Source organism: Fukomys damarensis, unplaced genomic scaffold (assembly GCF_012274545.1).
Source record: "Fukomys damarensis isolate Sample0158 unplaced genomic scaffold, DMR_v1.0_HiC HiC_scaffold_6, whole genome shotgun sequence".
Taxonomy (NCBI): Eukaryota; Metazoa; Chordata; class Mammalia; order Rodentia; family Bathyergidae; genus Fukomys; species Fukomys damarensis.
In genome coordinates, this window is record NW_022900918.1 from 32,492,001 (window position 1) to 32,510,746 (window position 18,746).

An 18,746-nucleotide genomic window follows, 5' to 3' on the forward strand; every position below is an offset into this window, starting at 1 on the left:
AAAAAAAAAAAAAAAAAAAAAAACAAAGACAGACAGAAAGAGAAAAAAGGGGCAGAACCCATTCCAGAGTGCTCAAAATCAGAAAGAGGACACACATGTGAACAAATACACCAGAATGAATGAAAGCAATGGGGACCCAAGAATGGTGTCAGGGTTTTCAAGGGAACAGAGTTAATACAGAACACATAAATGTATAGAATTGTCTTATAATATTTTCCCAAAAAGTCAAATGCAGAAGAGTGCAAGAGATCTATCCACACACTAGAGGCCCAAAGAATCCAGCCAAGGGCCTGGATCCCATGGCAGCGCTCTGCACAAGTCCAGCCAGAAGCCCAGGGCCCATGGCAATGTCTCATGCAAGGTCATGTCAAGGATCTGCACCAGGAAGGCCCAAGGGCCAGTGATGGAAGTTTAAAGTCTGTGTGGGAAGTGTGATGGATCTGTGCCAGAGGCTGAATGATCTGCACTGGAGCCAGGAAGTGACATTCAAGACAAAAGCAAAGGCCAGAGATCCTCCAAAGCGACAGCAGCCATTCCACAGATAGCAAGGACCTAAGCTCCTCCAACAGGAACAGCCAAGTTCCTATCAGGAAAACCAACCCTAAAAAAAGCTTCCCCTGGGAAATCATCAGCATTCAATCTTCACCTATCATTCTCCTTTTATGTTGTTTTGGCAACAATCCTCAGGTGGGTCTTCCATGCCCAGAACCACAATGACTAAGTTTGGCTGGGCATTCCCAATGAAAATGACCAGTAATTAATCCACCACAAATGGTATCGGACCCACTAGAACAAAGCTGACCTCTCCCTAGCTAGACTATAAGCTCCATGAGGATAGACGTCTCTGTTTGACTTTCTGCCTTCTCTAATACCTACAGCTATGCCTGGAATACAGTGTGAACTATGTGTAGGACAAGTAAAAAAAACAATGTGGGGTGCTTCCTAAAGGAGGATGCAGGAGCTGCACAAGTCAGCCAAAATACTGTACTCTATATGGCTGATGTCTGAGGTGAGCTATAGGACTTAGAATGGATGTGTCTGAGGAACAGTTGGTCAAGCATAGGGCCTTGGTTTCTCTGAATGAGCAGATAACAATGGAGTCCATGAAGAACAGCTCCTCACAGGAGTCTCTGTTGCACCTTTGCCCCTGAAGACCTCAGTCTCTCCTTTATAATGTAAGCAAATATTTGAAGAATATTCATTTTAAGGGGTGCCAACTCCTCGCCTTAAGATGGCCGCTACATAAAAAGAATAGACTTCTTCCCATAGCTCCCCCAATCCCTAGTCACTACCATCACTCAATCCCACCCCAGATCCTATAAGCCCCACCCATCCTGCTCCCTGTCTCTGGCCATATTGCTCTCTCTCCTTTGTTCATAGATGGCCCAGCTGTTGTCCCTACAATAAAGGCCTGTAGTGGTTCTGGTCTGGTCTTGGTTTTTGGCCTTTTTTTTCTGACACCAATGATTAGTTCACCCCTAGATACAACTACAGCCTGCAGGGAAAGATGAGGCCAGAGTGGCAGGTGAGCCAGATAAAAAGGCTCTGAGGAAGCCAGCATCAGGAGCACAGGAACTGAGGGCCATACAACTAGATCTCACACTATTCTCCAGCGAAAGGAAAATGGCCTCCTATCACTTCATAAAAGACATTATCCTCTGCCCTAGGAGAATACAATAATCAAGATAAAAGCCCATTCTCATTTGGTAATACAGGTTCTTAGTGTATGTAGACTAGAAGTTGTTTGAAAGCATGCTGTTTTAAAAGGTACAGCAAGTTCAGTAATATTAACACTACAAGTTTGTGCAAACATTTGAATTTGAGATTACCTGACCTAGCCCTTTTATTTTACAGATGGAGAAACGCAAAAGGGAAGGAGAGAATATTGCCATGGGGAAAGAGCCTCCTGACCCTTTGCCCAGGCTGTCCCTTCAACCCCTACCAAAATAACATCAACATTTTAGTTTCAGCACTTTCATTTGACAACATGCAATAATTTAAATGCAAGAGGAAAAAAAGACTCTTATCCAAGTGTCTTAAATTACCTTCTCACTGATGAGAAACAAAACCAGCCACCTACAACTTAAAGGAGGAAAAGTTTATTTTGGCTCACAGTTTATATAGAGATTTTTGTCCATAGTCAGCTGGCTCCAAGGCAGAAAGGCATGGCAGAGGAGCCTTACTTATCACATGGTGGCAAAGCACAGGGATCAAAGGAGTAGGAAGGATACATTCTTCAAAGCCTTGCCCACAATGACCCACATCTTCCCACTAGGCTTCACCTTCCAACACTACCCCAACTGTCATCCCATCAGTAGACTAATCCAGTGATGAGTATCATATTCTCAGAATCCAGTCAATGCCCAAAAGCCCATCAGGGCTGTGGGAGGAAATCTAGATACAAACCACAACACCAAGCTTAGCTTTAGAAGTAAGTTCAAGGCTGAGCATTAAGCCATAAGAGTTAATGATATGGAGACTATTTAGAAGGATGCATAAGAAACACCAAACTGTCAAGTATCTAAATATATTTCTTATGCTGCAGTGTGGTGCTATCCTCAGAACAGACTAACACCAACAATGACACACTTGTGAATTCAGTTTATATCACAAACACTAATAAAATGTTGAATTCCCCTTTTATACAGCACTTTAAAAAGCACTCAAATTAGAGAATTTGTCACTGAATGGTTTTATTTAATAAGGGATGGCCATATTAATAAAACCTGGACATTCAAAATCAATCAATTTGATGGAAGGACAGAAGTGTGGGTTTTGTATCTCTTATTTTTATAAGCAACCATGACTTTCCAAAATTATCCAATTATCCTATTTCTAAAATGAACAGAACTAAAGGCTGTCAAGTCAACAGCACCTAGAAAATGTGTAAGAAAAATATAATGAAAATTGAGGTAATAATAAAGATAGTAATAACATTAATACCAATTAACTAAAACTCACATAACTGCTCCCATTTAGTCAGCTCAGCTCAATGGGGATTCTGCTGAGAATGTTAATGAAGGCAGGAAGACAATACAGGAATTTAGGGGGCTTGCTGCATGCTCTGTGCCCCTAGAGTCACATAAGGAGAGAGCTGAGAGAAACAGAAACAACTCTCTTTCAAATACAGTCCTTAATGTGTCTTCTGTCTCTTCTGGCACAGGGCACACGCCAAAGGGTGGCAAGGCAGCTTGTAGGAACAGAGTGTGCTAACATGACAGAGAGCCTGAGGGCGGACCCAGCATGTGTCTCTTGCATTCTCCTGCCTGCCATTTTCCATTGGTGAGAAAAGATAATGAAAGTAAAGAAGAAGAAAAGAAAAAGAAAAAGATGCAAGACCAGCTAAGAGCAGGTGTTAGGAGTTAAGACTTCAAATCCTGGTCCCAAAAATGTGTAGTGTTGGAAATGGCACATACTAGTTCATTATGCCAGCCAGTGGGTCTCAACACTTGATCCCAGATCAGCAGCATCAGCAAGCAGCATCTGGAACCAGACAGAAATACAGACAGACCCAAGGACCCCTGAATCAGCAGTTCTGGGATGGGGCCCAATAGCGTTTCAACAAACCCTCCATATGACTCTGATGTCCACTCAATTTGATAGCCACTCTTCGAGTCCATCTATTTTCCTGTAATGTTTGAGAATTTCATTAAAAAGTATTTTCAAGAAATCCTAGCTCTACAGCTTACTGGCTTTGGGACCTCGGGGCAAGTTGCTTACTTAACCCCTTAAATCTCCATATCTTCATATGAAAACAGGAAGAGCAGCAATTTCTGTTCCCGTCATCAAGGATTATCAGAGGGTTTCCATATATAGTGCTTAGTACAGAGTAGGAACCACCTAATGGTGTTGGGGGAGGGGTCCTATGTGCTTATGCATAGTTCAGATTCACTCGAATTTTAGTCCCTATGACACACACACCTTTACCAGATTACATACATTTTTTTCTCACTGAACTTCCCCTGAAACTCTGCATGGTGGCATCATCACCATTTCTCAGATGAGGAAACTGACACTCAAAGGAGCTGGATGATTTAATGAAAGTCACACAGATGGTGATCCCTGGGTATCCTGAGCCAAGCCCAGGGACTTCCCCATCACACATAAGCAACAGGCATGGTGGAATTTCAGATTGCTAGGACCGGAAGCACCTGCCCAATGCCTCAGTTCCTCCCTGAGATTACTTCCATCTCTACATTACCAGAGATGATAGAAGAGTAGGGCTTTCTTCCCACCCCTGACCTCTGCCAGGCTCTGACTGCCTAAGTATCAACTGTTATCACAGAGAATTAAAAGGCAAAGTCCTTGCCTGATAACACTCATTTTCCACCTCAAGAATATTAAGAATCTTCCTTCAAAATACTGTATCTTCTCAAAGTATCAGGTTTGAATGCCTGAACACACATTAATGCCATTAGGAGGTATTCAATTTACATTATAATCAAGTATTTTGGGGTATGATCTTTGCAAGGAAACTCTAACCTTCTACTTAAATCAACAATTTCCCCCCCTACAGATTCACAAATACGTTACCTCATTCAATGACTCACCTCTAAAATGACAACTTCCTATTTTTAGGCTTTAAAGCTATGAAATGTGTTAATTGATAGACCTGCAGGCAGTTTTCAGTGGCGTGGCTACTTGCCCCATGTGACTATTGGGAATTTAACACTATGGCTGTTCTATATCTAGATGTGCTGAATAGGTACAAAATAGATACTAAATACCAAAAACATAATATTATTAAAAGAATATAAAATATTTCCATATTTTTCTAAGGATAAATGCAAAAAAAGATAATAATTTTGAAATACTGAGTTTAAAACTATCTTCAAAATGAACTGTACCTCTTTACTTTTTAACTTGGCTACTAGAAAATATTAAATTACATATATAGTACAGGTAATGTTATAATTCTATCAGCAGTATTAAAGACTTAGAAATTTTAAATATACAGATTTTTTTTTTTGAGGGGTTGATTTTTTTGTTTTGAGGTAGCAGTTGCCCCAGCAGTGGGGGATTGAACCCAGGGCCTTCACATTGACCAACATTCCTAGCTCTTTTTTTATTTTTAGACAGGGTCTTGCTAAGTCACTAAGTTGCCCATACTAGGCTTAAACTTGTAATCCTCCTGCTTTAGCTTCCCAGAGTGCTGGGCATGTAACAGGCATACATCACCACACATGGCCATGATACAGGTAATTTTTTAAATTCCATTGCAAAATAAGGGAGTTCACTTTCTAAAAATTTTATCTGCAGAGAAGAGATTTTTGGAAAAACTACTACAATGGAGACAAAACAATGAGATCCCACCTTGCCAAACTTTCATACCACTAAGAAACCTGTTTTCTTTGTCCTGTATCTTGTGGGTCTCCACCACCCCTTCTACACAGGACCAGTTCACTGGGAAACTTTTGGAATAAAGTCCCACAATGGACACTCCAAGCTTACCCTGACCACCAAAGATGGCCTTCAGGTAAGGCTAGAAGAGTTGGTACTGACAATAGAAAGGGGTGCTCAATCAGAGGAACAGAGAGGGCTTAGACTTTGGGAAATTACACTTACACTTTCATATTTAAGTACTCCCATAAAATGTTAAGTAGCATTTTAACAGAAACACAAGAGAGGTAAGAGGCATAGCATAGCACTCACATACAAAGTTAGTTATCTGGATGCCGGTAGCCAAAACCTTCAACAATCTCTAAAGGCAGAAGAAGGAAAAGGAAAGTGTAGAAAATCCTCAGATCCAGTCTCCTCTGGAAGTCCTTTCTACAACTGTTCTTTGCCAATACACTTTCTAAAGAGTGTCTATAGAGGCCGGGAATTTGGTTCAGTGGTGCCTCCGCCTGCCTCGCAGTACAAGGTCTTGAGTTCGATACCCATTACCAAAACAAAGAAAAAAGTGACTATTGAACCAAGCTGAGAAGCCAAAAGCAACAAGAACAACAAAACACTTTGACACAATGCACTCTGGACACATTTTGGAAGCTTGCAGTGGATGAAGCCAGCAGGCAAGTTCGAAGCCAACTTTTGTGAGGCCAGGAGGCCAAGCCCTACCCTTTGCTAAGGAGAGCGGGCAAAAGAACCATCTCCATGTTTTAGAAAGCATGGAATAAGGAAGTTGCACAGGGGGGTTGACCAGGCAATCCTGAGTCCTGGGAAGATAAAGGATCTGGAGGGCAGCAGCTCTCCTTCCTCCATCTAACCCAGTCTTAGCTTAGAAATAGCAAACAGGGCTCCTGAGAGTGAGTGCTGGTCTCTTGGCATCACAACTCCCCTCCTTGGGCAGAAAGGCTCCACAGGATGGAGGACCCAAGACAGAACTGTGAGACTGGCTCCCCAAAAAGCTTAGCAGAGCCCTTAAAGTGTCACAGTCAGTGACACATACACTTGTCAGGAAAGGAAGCCCTGAAAACTTTTAAAGTCCCAAAACATTCAAGAAAACTTCACTGCAGTGGCATCACATTAAAGGTATTTCAAATTTCTGGTACGTAAAGGAAAAACTAATTTCTAAACCTTCTTAATTTTAAAATTATTCTCATAGTCATATGCTACCTGCCTTCTCTAGCAAAGACTCCTTGCCTCTTCTTTCTAGTTTTCCCTGTTGTCTTTAAATTCTGTTGCCCTTTTATTCATCTCCAAGCTATATCCAGTAGTCTTAATGCCATATCTCATTTTACAGCTCTAAATCCTAGTCTAAATCCCAAACAATTTTAAATAAAGTAAGTTTAAAATCTGAAACTAAAACTCAAGGGTCCTAAATCTGACTCCATCACAGATTCTTCTAGGGTCAACGATACTAACACTGAAATATGGAACATGAGCCCCAGAAGAGAGACTTGAGAGATTATGTTCTACCTGCTTCTCTCTTTAAGAGATAAGAAAAACTGAAGCTGAAGAAAGGGTGGTGGTAATCTGCAGAGATTCAGAGGAAGATAGGGATAAAAATTAGGCCTCTGGCTTCTCAAATGCTTTCTACTGGAACATCCATGCCACCAGCTACCTATAACCAACTTCTGCTACCTTGTATTTATCTACTGATTTTCTTTTTTTTGCTTGTTTATTTTGTTTTGTTTTGTTTTTTGAGATAGGGTCTTGCTATGTAGTTCAGACTGGCCTAGAACTCATTATGTAGCCCAGGCTGGCCTCAAACCTGTGGCAATCCTCCTGCCTCAGCCTCCTGAGTACATGCACCACCACACCTGGCAAGCCACCGTCTTTCAAATAGCAGAGCACACCTGGGAAAATGGCACCCTTTGTTATATACAACACGGACCATAGTACCCATCTTATTGATTAGGTGATACACATTTCAGAGTTATCCTAGTGTGTACTACAAATAATTTTTTTTAAAAAATAAATCTAGCATAGAAAACATCATACCTCCAAATCCTCAGACACTCCATCAATTGCTCCAATTTTAGTATATGTGCTGCCAAAGCGAGCATGATACTCCATCAATCTATGTTCCTCTGTAACCCTCTGTGAAGATGATAAAATGTACCACCCAACATAAGAGTGTTTTCTAACACCACTGTATATTTCATTTATCTTTGCAACTTCTTTAGGTCTGATCATCATTTCCTTTATCTGCTGGTGTCATTCACCCATCACTGCTCTATTACTTCTATGCTGCCCTCTTTTTTTGGGTACCGGGGATCGAACTCGCGATCCCGAGGTAAGCCACCAAACCACTGGGCTAAATCCCCGGCCCTCCATTACTTCTAAATTGACTTTTCTTTAGCAATTTTTAAGATTTCTGAGGGCATTGTGTTTTCACTTTTTTTCTTTTGGAGACAAGATTTTGCTACATAGTCTGGGCTAGCCTTGAACTTGCTATGTATGTAGCCTAGGCTGGTCTTTTAACTTTCTATCCCCTTGCCTCAGCTTCCCGACTATTGGGATTATAGGTATGTACTATCATGCCCTGCCTGTTTTTACTTTTCTTGTTCATCTTTACATTCCCAATGCCAAGTTCAAGTGAGTATGTTCATTGTTGTTAATAAACAATGCATGTGCCCAGGCCTGGAGCTTAGATAACCTGACCAGAAGTCTACAATCTTGGCTCTGCCAATTATTAAAGGCATCACTGTGACCAAGTTACCTAACCTCTCTGTCCTTATCTGTAAAAAAAAAGTAACAATGACAGCTAATGCTTGCCTTCCAGAGTTGTGACGGTTAACTGAAAGGATTCATTTAACAGATGTAAAGCAGTGCCTGGTGCCAAGCAAGGCATCATATTTTTCTTACACCAAAATAAAAGACAACTGTCATGACCTTGCTACAAAAAAGTGACCAACCATCCCACCTCCACAATGTCAACAAAACATGAGAATATGAAACATGCCAGAGAGGGGAGATTTCAGTCTTCTACATAAGCAGTAGCCCCAGAAGGTAAGAGAGGCTTGGCATTATAATGAGGTAATGACACAAGTTGTGGAAGCTCCTTTTCTGGAGTTTTGCAAGTTGGGTACAGTTATTAAATTCATCCCCACCTCATCAAAGCATACATTCCCTACAAAGATTCCTTATACTGATCACCAAAAAAGGTTTGAGGCAGTGGGAGCCTCATTCATGCAACTGTCTTCTAGTGATAAAGGGGAAATATAACTGCAACCTGCTAGATTTCAGATATGCCAAATTCTTGTCCGCTGAAATCAAAGAATGAATTCCAAGGAATAATAGAGGTTAAGAGTAGGAAAGCTTCATTGAGCAATATCTTCTGAGAGACTGGAGGAGTCCCAAAAGTGGTTGCCGCAGAGGTCATTTCTCTAAAATCGTTTTATAGAGCAAAATAAAGTGAGTATATCCTGGGTCAAACTATAATCAACCAATAAGATTCCAAGTATAGCCATTTAACTAATATTGATCCAAGAGAAAGTGAGTCATGTTGCAAAGGTACATGGAAAGAACAAAGGAACTTTTGGGAAGGGATGGGTCCAGATATTCTGGTCACCACCTAGGTGACTGATCTCTATTTGAACTTTACTGAACCAGTTGACACCAATCACATTCAATTTCAAGTTATTGTTTATCCCTCAGGGAGACATGCAGGCTTGGTCATTCTATCTTCAGTTTGAGGCCTGGCCTTCAACGGATGTGTTTCCAGCCAGTTTTGGTGTGTTCTTGTCTTTTGCGCTGACTCTCTCAAGGTGCATCCCTGTTTGCCCCCCCCCCGTTAATTAGCTGCCTAGAATACTAAGAACAGTTCCTAAGTCTATTGTTAAGTCAGCAGTGTATGCTTAATTTGCTAAAAACCCAACAGCACGTCCTTCCTGGAGCTGATGATTTCGGTGTTGTCTGCCTAAGTATTTGCACAGGACAGGTGAGATTAACACCCACTGTCAGGGGAAAAATGTGTCATAGTACTCCAGTGGCTGAGGAAAGAGGACCACAAATTTATGTCCTAGCTATACAACTTATATCAAAACTGTCTCAAAATAAAAAATAAAGAGTCTGGAGATGTGGCTCAATGGTAGAGCACCCCTGGGTTCAATCCCTAGTACCACCACAAAGAAAAAGAGAAAAAGGAATTGAACTCTTTTATTCTGCTAGGGGAGAGGGCCTCTATATCTTGAACGCACCATCCAATAAGTCTAGCAAATCTTAAGACATAAATGTGAGTTATGCGAACAAACAAACACATGAAAGGGGAAAAACAAGGAGCATAATAGTGAAGGCTTGTAGCTCTGAATAAATAAAATCTGTTTTTGTCACTGGTTATGTCAATAAATGAAACTGGCAGGAATCTCTTTCTTACACCTCCTAATACTTTAAACACATAGAAACTACTTATTAAAAATCATCAACATAATATCATTAATTTTTTCCTATATAAGTTTTTAGGAATTTAGAGCAAAAAAAAAAAAAACTTTTTAAGCATAATTTAATCCAATCACATTAATCTAAAGTGGAGCATATTAAAAACCCATAAGCTTACATTTTAGGTTTTGCTGCTTACTTTATTTAGAGAACTGTCTCTACAGCAAAGAAACTGCAGGGAGGGAAAAGGTATTCCAGTCTCATTCCCTCTATGTTTGAAGACACAGGTCTTCCAAAGGTTTTGGAGTTCCAGGTAATGCACTGACTCACCCATCAGAAGCCAGTCCTTTCTGGTCCTCTCTACACTGGAAACATATGCTGCTATAACCTCACATGGTTATTTCACTAGAAATGTTCATGTAATATTTAGTAAGAATTCAGTTTAACAGCTAAACATCCCAGAAAAAAAAAAAATGAAGAATCCAAAAGACATCTCTGAAAAAATACTTTTCTAAAAATACCTAATAAGTATGCCTACATGTGAAAATTCAGCTCTTTGCCCTTCTTGTCTTTTAAACTTCAAAATCCCATAATAAGACCTATGCTGGAGTCCTTAGTTGCCCACAAAGCAAAGGGGCCACATAAAATGATCTAGAGCTGTGTGTGTGTGTGTTTTACTGGAGACTGAACCCACGGCCTTTACAATGAGCTATATCCCCAGCACCACCACTACCCTTTTAAATTTACTTATAAATTTTATTTCACTTTGAGACAGGGTCTCACTAAGTTTTCAAGGCTGGCCTGGACTTGCAATCCTCCAGCCTCAGCCTGCCAGATTGCTGAGATTACAGGGTCATATGCCATAGAAAGAATTCAGGCACTGACTCTCTGAAACCACACCCTTTTCACTAAATGGCTGAGTAATAACAATTATAATAAACGATTTCCAGTAATTATTTTAGAGTTGGGGGGGCAAAAAATAGATATGCAAATGTAAGACAGGGTAACTAGCACGCAGGTATCAAGAAAATCTTGATTGTTCCCCTGTTAGTCATCCATGGCCCACAAAGTCATTTTTCACTGGGTTTGGCAGGAAGCCTGGATAGGAATGGGGAAGTTACACCATGCACTTCCTCCCCCATTTATTGTCACAGTGCAGGGACAAGACCCACCTACATAGGTACTGTAAATTGAACCTTGTTATTTCTGAAACTTTATAATGTTCAATTCATACTTTTCTTTAAAACCCTGACTTTGCTAGCCCTGAACAAGCAGCCACTGCCAAGGGAAACCTTAAAGGTTGCTCTAGCAGAAAGAAAAGAAACAATATTGCTAAATATATTCTTTTTCTTTCTTTCTTTCTTTTGGTACCAGAGATGGCTGCACTTGCAAGGCAGGTGGGAGAACCACTGAGCTAAATCCCCAGCCCCTTGCTAAATATATTCTAATAGAAAGTCTACAAAACAATACTGCTTCTAGCTTGCATAAATGCTTTAAGATGTATTTGCCAGTACATTTACTATGGCATTGTTACTAATTGCAAAGGATCAAAGAAATTGCAAAGAAATGAAATAACCAGCAAATTATGGTAGAAACATAAAACGGAATACAATATAGCCATTAGAAAATGATCTGAAAAAAAATGCAGCATCCTCTAGCCCTCTCCTTTATTTTAAATTAAAAGAATAAAGGGAATCTACAAACACAAACAAGTAATAGCTTAAAATCCATACTGAGTAAAAAAAAAAAAAATCCACATAGGTGACAGAGAGATATTCTTCATGTGTTCTGGGAGAACTAATACAGAAATCTGTTGCACTCATATATTTTCCAAAAGCACGTGTACATATAGAGTTTTTTAAAGCCCAAGAGAAAGTCTGGAAGTATATAAAGCAAATTACTAATAATGGTCACCTTTGGAGAATAAAGATGAGTACTTTTCCCCCCTGCTTCTGCACAATTTACATTTCTTATTACATGCATTATATTTTGCCTTTCTAAACTATGTCATATCTTCTCCCAAAGCCTGTGTTCAAAACTAAAACCAGCAAAACTTGATTTTAAAAAGCTACTCAGTGAACAAAGTATACTATCTACATTTAAACATCTCTCCCTATAACTCACTCAAATTATAGACAGGGATTCTCATTAAGCATGTGGGCCACTGATGAATAGCACTTCAACAGACAGATCTCAAGGCCATGGTTGCATACTTCAATGAGAAACAAGGTGCATTCCCAACTGCTTGTTGAATTCTGAAGGCTGTGGGCAGCCATATTACAGGTAAGGAGATCAGCACAGGCAGAGGCCTTGCTTAAATATCCTAGCTTCTCTTATCTGTTATTAGCCCTCTTTATCTTATTTTGCTGGAAGAAAAGAAACACTGCAGATAAGAAGTTTTTGTTCCATCACTGCTTCCTCGCCTCTCCCTCACACCTCTCTGCAGGTGTGCAGAGTGGAGCTCTGCATAGTGCCACCACCTCTGAGCCCTGAGGAGCGGTCCCACTAGGACCTCCCTGTGGATCCATATGCAGGGAAGGGTGACTGATACAAATAATTAAAACATAAGCAGCAAATTTTCAGTACTAGAAGGAAAAGTAAAAATTGTAAAGGTAGCCTATGTAATTTTTAAGATGTTTAAATTTTTTTTAAAAAACTACATCTCTCTACAGTGTATTTACTCCTCTAAACAAATATTCCTATATATCTGGACAGTCACTAAGATTTTTAAGAACATTCACAAGGAAACCAAAACCACACAACTTCTTCCAAGAAAGCATAAACTACCATCTGCTGGAACCTACAAGCAGTTAAATCTACACAGCATGTAAGTGGCTCAAGGGACCCAACAGATAAATGAGCTATTAGACTAGCAGAAAGGAATCTGCTATAATAAATAACATTTGCAAAAATCATATACAAGAGAGTGGAAAAAAAATGAAATGTCTAAGATGAAAATCTGCAGCAAGAAAAGACCATCATATTTTATTGATTTTCTTAGTTTAAGGTCAGCAATATAATTCTGAAAGCAATACAGTGTAAGACTTATATGTCACAAGGAAAACAACCCAGTTCAAATCAAATCTATTAGAAGAAAGTTTAAGTTCAGATTCCAATACATGTTAATGGAAAATTAAGTAAATTAGTAAGCAAATACTTTATAGTAACCATAACTAAACCTCCATGTTAAAAACACACACATACCCACTATATAAAAGCACTGAGTACTGGTTTAACAATCCTTTTAACAGATCATTTGAAAGGCTCAATTGTCTCCTCTGCAGTGCATGTTGGTGGTTTCTGTAGCTTGCTTAAAAATTATGTGCCTTTATTGTGCTAAAGAAATTCCAAGTGAGAAACACAACCTACTCATTGATAACAACAGAACCATTTTTCACATTTCTTCCCTTACCAAGTCTGCCAAAACACTTGACTTTATCCAAACTGCTAAGAGCTTAGCTAATGTTAAGAATATAAACTTTTCTATCAGTTGGCTCAGTTTAGGTTCCTTTCTACTCTGTTCATAGCAAACCTGCTAAAATGAGTGGGAGAGAACACATTTAGCTGCAAAGGTTGTGTTCCTTAAAACCCCCTACAATCACCTACCATCTCATTTTCTCAGTAACATAAATAATGTAAAAAAGGTTTTAATTTTGTAAAGCGCATCCTTTTTCAACCCTACAGTTGCCTATTAAAAACTTGGTTCTCTGGGTTAACATTTGGAAATACTGCAGCTAGGTGGGACATGATTTAATGTTCTATACAAAGATGCCTCCTGGATGCTGAGTTCACACACAAAATGACAGTTTCTTTCCTCATCAAGAAAGATCAAAGCAAAACCCAAGTCAATTTATAGGGAAAGACAGAGAGAGGCTCGCAAGAGATAGGCAGGGTAAGTTTTAAAGTCACAGGCAAGAGGTAATCAACATGATACACACACTGCGTGGGGAAGCCACAGCAATGCTTTGGACAACACCCTCTTACCAGCATCGGGCGGGGGCTCTCTGCTTCCACTTCTCCCTGCGCTGCATCCTTGTATTGCAGGGGGGACTCGATCACCAGCTCCTTTTTGACACTTCTACTGCTTGTCCTGCACTTATCAGCCTGCATTCTCAGCTGAAAACACAAGTCAAAAAGTCTGCAAAGAGAGCAGCTGCAAGTCCTTGGCTTTGCAAAGCACATGCATGCCAGTGGTCTGAGAAGGGAAAGGAAACTAGCTTCCCAGGTGCAAGGGGTCAGCTGCACTGGCTGGGTCTGCACAGCCTGTGGAGTGGGAAGGCATGACAGCAAAGGCCAGCCTCCAGGGGTGTTACTATTGCTTGGAAAATGGGAGGCTCCCGCTCACTCGATGGCCAAAGGAAAACAAACCCCAAACTGAACAATACACTGTGTACTGCCTCTCAGATAAATACCAGGCTCATTGTGTCTGTTCCACACAGCCTTGGCCAAATAAACTCAAATCCAAATAGTCCAGGGTTTAAAGAAAACTAATCACAGTTAGATCCTTCACAACTTTTTCCAATCTGAAGCTTGCAGAGCTTAAGGGCCAGCAAGGTTGTCTGGCCGCTGTAAGAGTCTTATATTTCAGAATGCTTTCTTGTGTATTACGGCTAAACACCACATGCTTGGCTGATGATCAAAGCAGGAATGAGCAACTAGCAAGGGTGTTCCCACGAGGTGCGGGAGTCGGAAAAGCCCCCCCAGGACAGACTGCAGCATGGAAAGGTTAATGTATCTGCTATTTTATGCCAGAAAGATGATATCACGATTAGTAAGTTAGTATTTTGTTTGATAAAAACATTTACCATGATACTTTTAAGCAGAACATTTCTTTAAATACACCAACACATGTGTAGGTTCCAGAAGGTAATATGCCTGATACTAAGTACTAAGAAGACCACAGTGAAAGTAGAAAGGCAGAATGGCTCTCTCTTCAAGGAACCAAGGAGCCAGTTAGAAAGCAAATGAAAAAATCACCATAAATGATAAATTAACAGAATTAATAGATATACTGTAACCAAAAGAACAGGGAAGTTGCTGAGTCTCCACCCCATAATTCAATGGTGACAGCACCCAAAATGTGTTTCCCCAAAAGACTATTTTTATTATTTCCCCATATCAATGATAGAGGAATTTTTCTTTCCTTAACAGAAATCACTTCCTAGAAAGTTAAAACACAGTGCTAAGGAATTTATTAAAAAGTTACATGGAAGTGAGTACTAAAAATGGGATTAAATATTACTCTGTACTTCCAGGAATGCTAGAGCTTCTCCCACTAATTTCTCTTCTTATTTCCCTAAAATGAGAAAGCACTTAGTAACAAGAAATCACAAACAGTAGGAATAGTAAGTAAATAATGAATCCAGTCATTTTATAGCAACAATAGGTAAAAAAGGTACACTACACCCAAGAAAATACATAAACTAGTACATGTACAAGTTCCCCACTTTTTAGGTAAAGTAACTGGAGCTGGCATCGCTCAGGAGAGGCTGTGCAGGAGCTGAGACGCCACCCTGTACCCACTAGACTCCTCCCTCCCACCAGCACCTGTTCTGGCCTCTTTACTTCAACAGCTAAACTGAATCTGTCACTTAAATTCAGAATTTCTTGCATATGGAAATGATGTGATGAATCACAAGAGATCAATGAGTCCATTTTTCAAAACTAGAGGCTTTTATAATTTTTTAAATGCTTAACTCCTAAACCTTGAGTGATCTTTGAGGGTAAATATAGGCTCTCTATCCAAAGCTGCATTCCAAAATAATATGACCTATGAATTTTAAAAATCTGTATTTGTAAAGTTACAACAGGACAGAAAACAGCAGCAATGATTCTCAATTACATGTGGACAGAAATGAAATAACAGTTAAATCAAAACTTAGAAATGAACCACATGTCAGGGCAATAAGGAGAGATGATGCCGCAAGCCTGGACAGACAAACTGAGCCTCAGTAAAGCACAGCATGACCAAGTCCAAAACCTGTCTGCAGTGGCTCCAGCAGTTCTAAATAGCCAAGTTCTTCCTCAAACCTCCACCATTAGTAACCTTCCAGGATTTCTGGACTTTAAGAACAGAAATGCTACCCTATTCATTGAGTCTGATATTCTGTAAAGAAAGAAAAAGAGCTTAAAAGTCTGTTTATTTGACAATCACTGTACTCACTGTGTCCCAAGCCCTATTCAAACCCTACATAGATACTATTTTTTTAAATCTATACAACTCAATGTAACATGGTTTTCCCCATTTTACAGAGTAGGCAACTGATATGCAAGGGTCTAAATATATGCAGAAGGTTACATGGCAAACAATGAGAACAAAGTTCCAGTGTACACACTCATAATCCTGAGTGAACCAAGTGTTTATTCCCACGTTCAGAGGCACAGTAGGGATTCCCAGCTAGCAGTTATTGACAACTGCAGCATCTAGGTTTAATCCAATTAAAGAAATTTGGTGAAGAGGTAAAAAGGGCTTTAAGTTGTTTTTAAGTGCCCGACAGTGTTCATTTAATGTAAATACTGTTTGTATTATTGCTGTGTATCGCTGTTGTTATGCCAACCTGAAAAAAAAATCAACCCCAAAAGCCTCTGGTTCAATCTGAAGTCACACACACACACACACACACACACACACACACACACACACACACCACGAACACTCATGTGCCTCAATGTTCTTCTTACTTCGCTACTTAAGCAAGTATGACGGTTGCCTTCAAATATTCATCTGGAACTCAACATCCCCATGCCATAAGCCAAGCACCTTCTTCAACTTTTGGCTTTACAAAAACTTTTACAATGACTTTATATTTCTTTTGTAGTTTCGGATTTTTTAAAAAAATCTGTTTTTTGTTTGGTTTTTGGTACAGGGATCAAACTCGGGGCCTTGTACTTGTGAGGAAGGCAACAGCACCACTGAGCTAAATCCCCCAGCCCCACCCCCCAAAAAACCGTTTAATTGGGTTTGAGGTTTATATTACCTGTAACCCTCCAAGTATTCAAGACAAAAAGGTAAGCATGGTCAGTTCCATACTTTGTATGGTCAAAAGGAGAAAAGACACCAAGTTGTAAAGTATGTAAATTTTTTAAAAGTTCCACACACAGAGATTCATATAAGGTAGACTGCTTAATGTACTAGGTATGTTCTCAAGATGGTTATAGGAAATACAGCAGCAAAATTCACAGGTGTTCTTACCTTACACCAGAGCATTACACTTAAATACCATCTGAAGTAAAGCTTTTTTTTTTTTTTTTGAGACAGGGTCTCACTTTGTAGTTGAGACTGACCTGGAACTCACTATGTAGACCAGGCTGGTCTCGAATTCACAGTGATTCTCTTGCCTCAGACTCCCGAGTGCTGGGATTACAGGCATGCGCCACCACGCCTGGTGTAAAGCAATTTTAAGAGCAAGAGAGTCCTCTAGTCTTCAAGTGGGCCCAAGTTATGAAAGAAGGATATTGGGGGACTTACAGAAAAAGACAGCATTATCAGCTGTCCCTCTAGATAACTCCTCAGGTCTTTGAAGTATGAGTGTTTTATATCACTCTGTTTAGTACAGATCGAGACTTTAGAAATCTGACCATCAAAGACAGTTGCACAATACAGAATTCAACCTTGGATCCTAAACCTCAAAATAGGATGTGGTTTCTCTAAAAGGCTCATGAGGCTGAAGTCTGAGGATATGAGGATGACATCTGGTCAGCACAGCCATAAGAGGAAATGCCATTTCAGAAGGGCCAGAAATAGATGGCCAAGTTTTCCTTTTTACCTTTTTAAAGAACAAAGTATATGTTGGCTGTCTGGAGTCAAACTCCACAAATATCACTGAGCTCCTACTATCTCTACCTTCAGAGCTTCAAGACTGACTTGTTTAATTCTTAAAATAACAAACATGTCCAAGAATGTGTATTAAAAGCAGCCAAGTGGAGAAGAGAACACCAGTGGGGGTAAAGGATTCAGCAAGCAAGGGAGTAAATAGTGAACTAGGGCAGAGAGGAAAAGTGACCAAGGGAAGGCAGATATGTGGGGGCAGGCTAGGGTGGGAAGAAGGTGGAGCCAGCAAGTCTTTTTGGGAGAGTCAATATAATGACAATTCATTCTGCTAAGACATCTGAGCTCACCTCAATTATTTTTATCATTGGAGATTTAATGAAATAATCACAAAGATAAAATCCACATTATCATCTACTCTAGTGTTTCATAGCCCTGGAACCCAAGGTTGAACTTGGAAGGAAAGTGGTTTGATGAGCCCTCTAAAATTATACACAACAATGGAGTACTACTCTGCCATAAAGAAAGATGTGCTTCAGACATTTATAGCTAAATGGATGGACCTTGAGACCATATCCTGAAGTGAAATAAATCAGACACACATGTTTAAATACCTCACTGTTTCTCTGGTGTGAGAAACTGAATGTGGAAATAAGGGCTGAGATGTGTAATGGATGTTGGGAAATGGAAAGAAATGGGAAGGGGAACAAGGGAAGAGAAAGGGAGAGAGGAAAGATGGGACAAGAAAAAATGTGAAAACAAGGAAAAAATGGTAGCAAAGCTTTTGTACATAGGGAGGGGAGGGGTAGGACATGGGATAAAATAAAATGTATTTAAAAATACAATTACACACAGAATTGTGTCTGTTGAGGGGGTAGTTTCCTGAGTTGAGGCCCACAGAGCTAACTGAGATCTCAGAAGGAACCCACAGAAGAGCTTCCACCCACAAAGTAAAGAAACAGGTCTGTTGAGATGAGCTGCAGAGCCAAGCAAAATTTAAGGGCACAAATCCCATCACCTGGTAAGTTAAATTCTATTTAAGTAGGGACAACAGCAGCAATATAAACAATCATTAGACAGCAATCAGCAGTGTTGTTATGTGTACAGTCTCACAGGCTCACAGTGGTAACCTGGTACTCATTCTTAATCAGTTCTGGGAGGCACAGAGTACCAAAAAAGGGCAAACACACAAAAAAAAAAAAAAAAAAAAAAAAAA

General features: G+C 39.9%; 1 protein-coding gene across 24 annotated transcripts in view; it reads right to left on the bottom strand.

Annotated features, from left to right (window-relative positions):
* Window positions 1-18,746, bottom strand: part of Dock9 (dedicator of cytokinesis 9) — a 216,531-nt gene that overhangs the window by 161,989 nt on the left and 35,796 nt on the right. For 7 of the 24 annotated variants that reach the window (XM_033760953.1, XM_019204602.2, XM_019204598.2 and 4 more), the window contains exon 1: window positions 13,747-14,056. The exons of 5 other annotated variants lie outside the window; for them this stretch is intronic. In XM_033760953.1, coding sequence (XP_033616844.1) covers window positions 13,747-13,944 — 198 coding nt within the window. In that variant the 5' untranslated portion in view covers window positions 13,945-14,056. Of the gene's footprint in view, window positions 1-13,746; window positions 14,067-18,746 lie in introns of those variants that run through there. 12 more of the 24 variants (XM_033760956.1, XM_019204604.2, XM_019204603.2 and 9 more) reach the window with 4 other exon arrangements.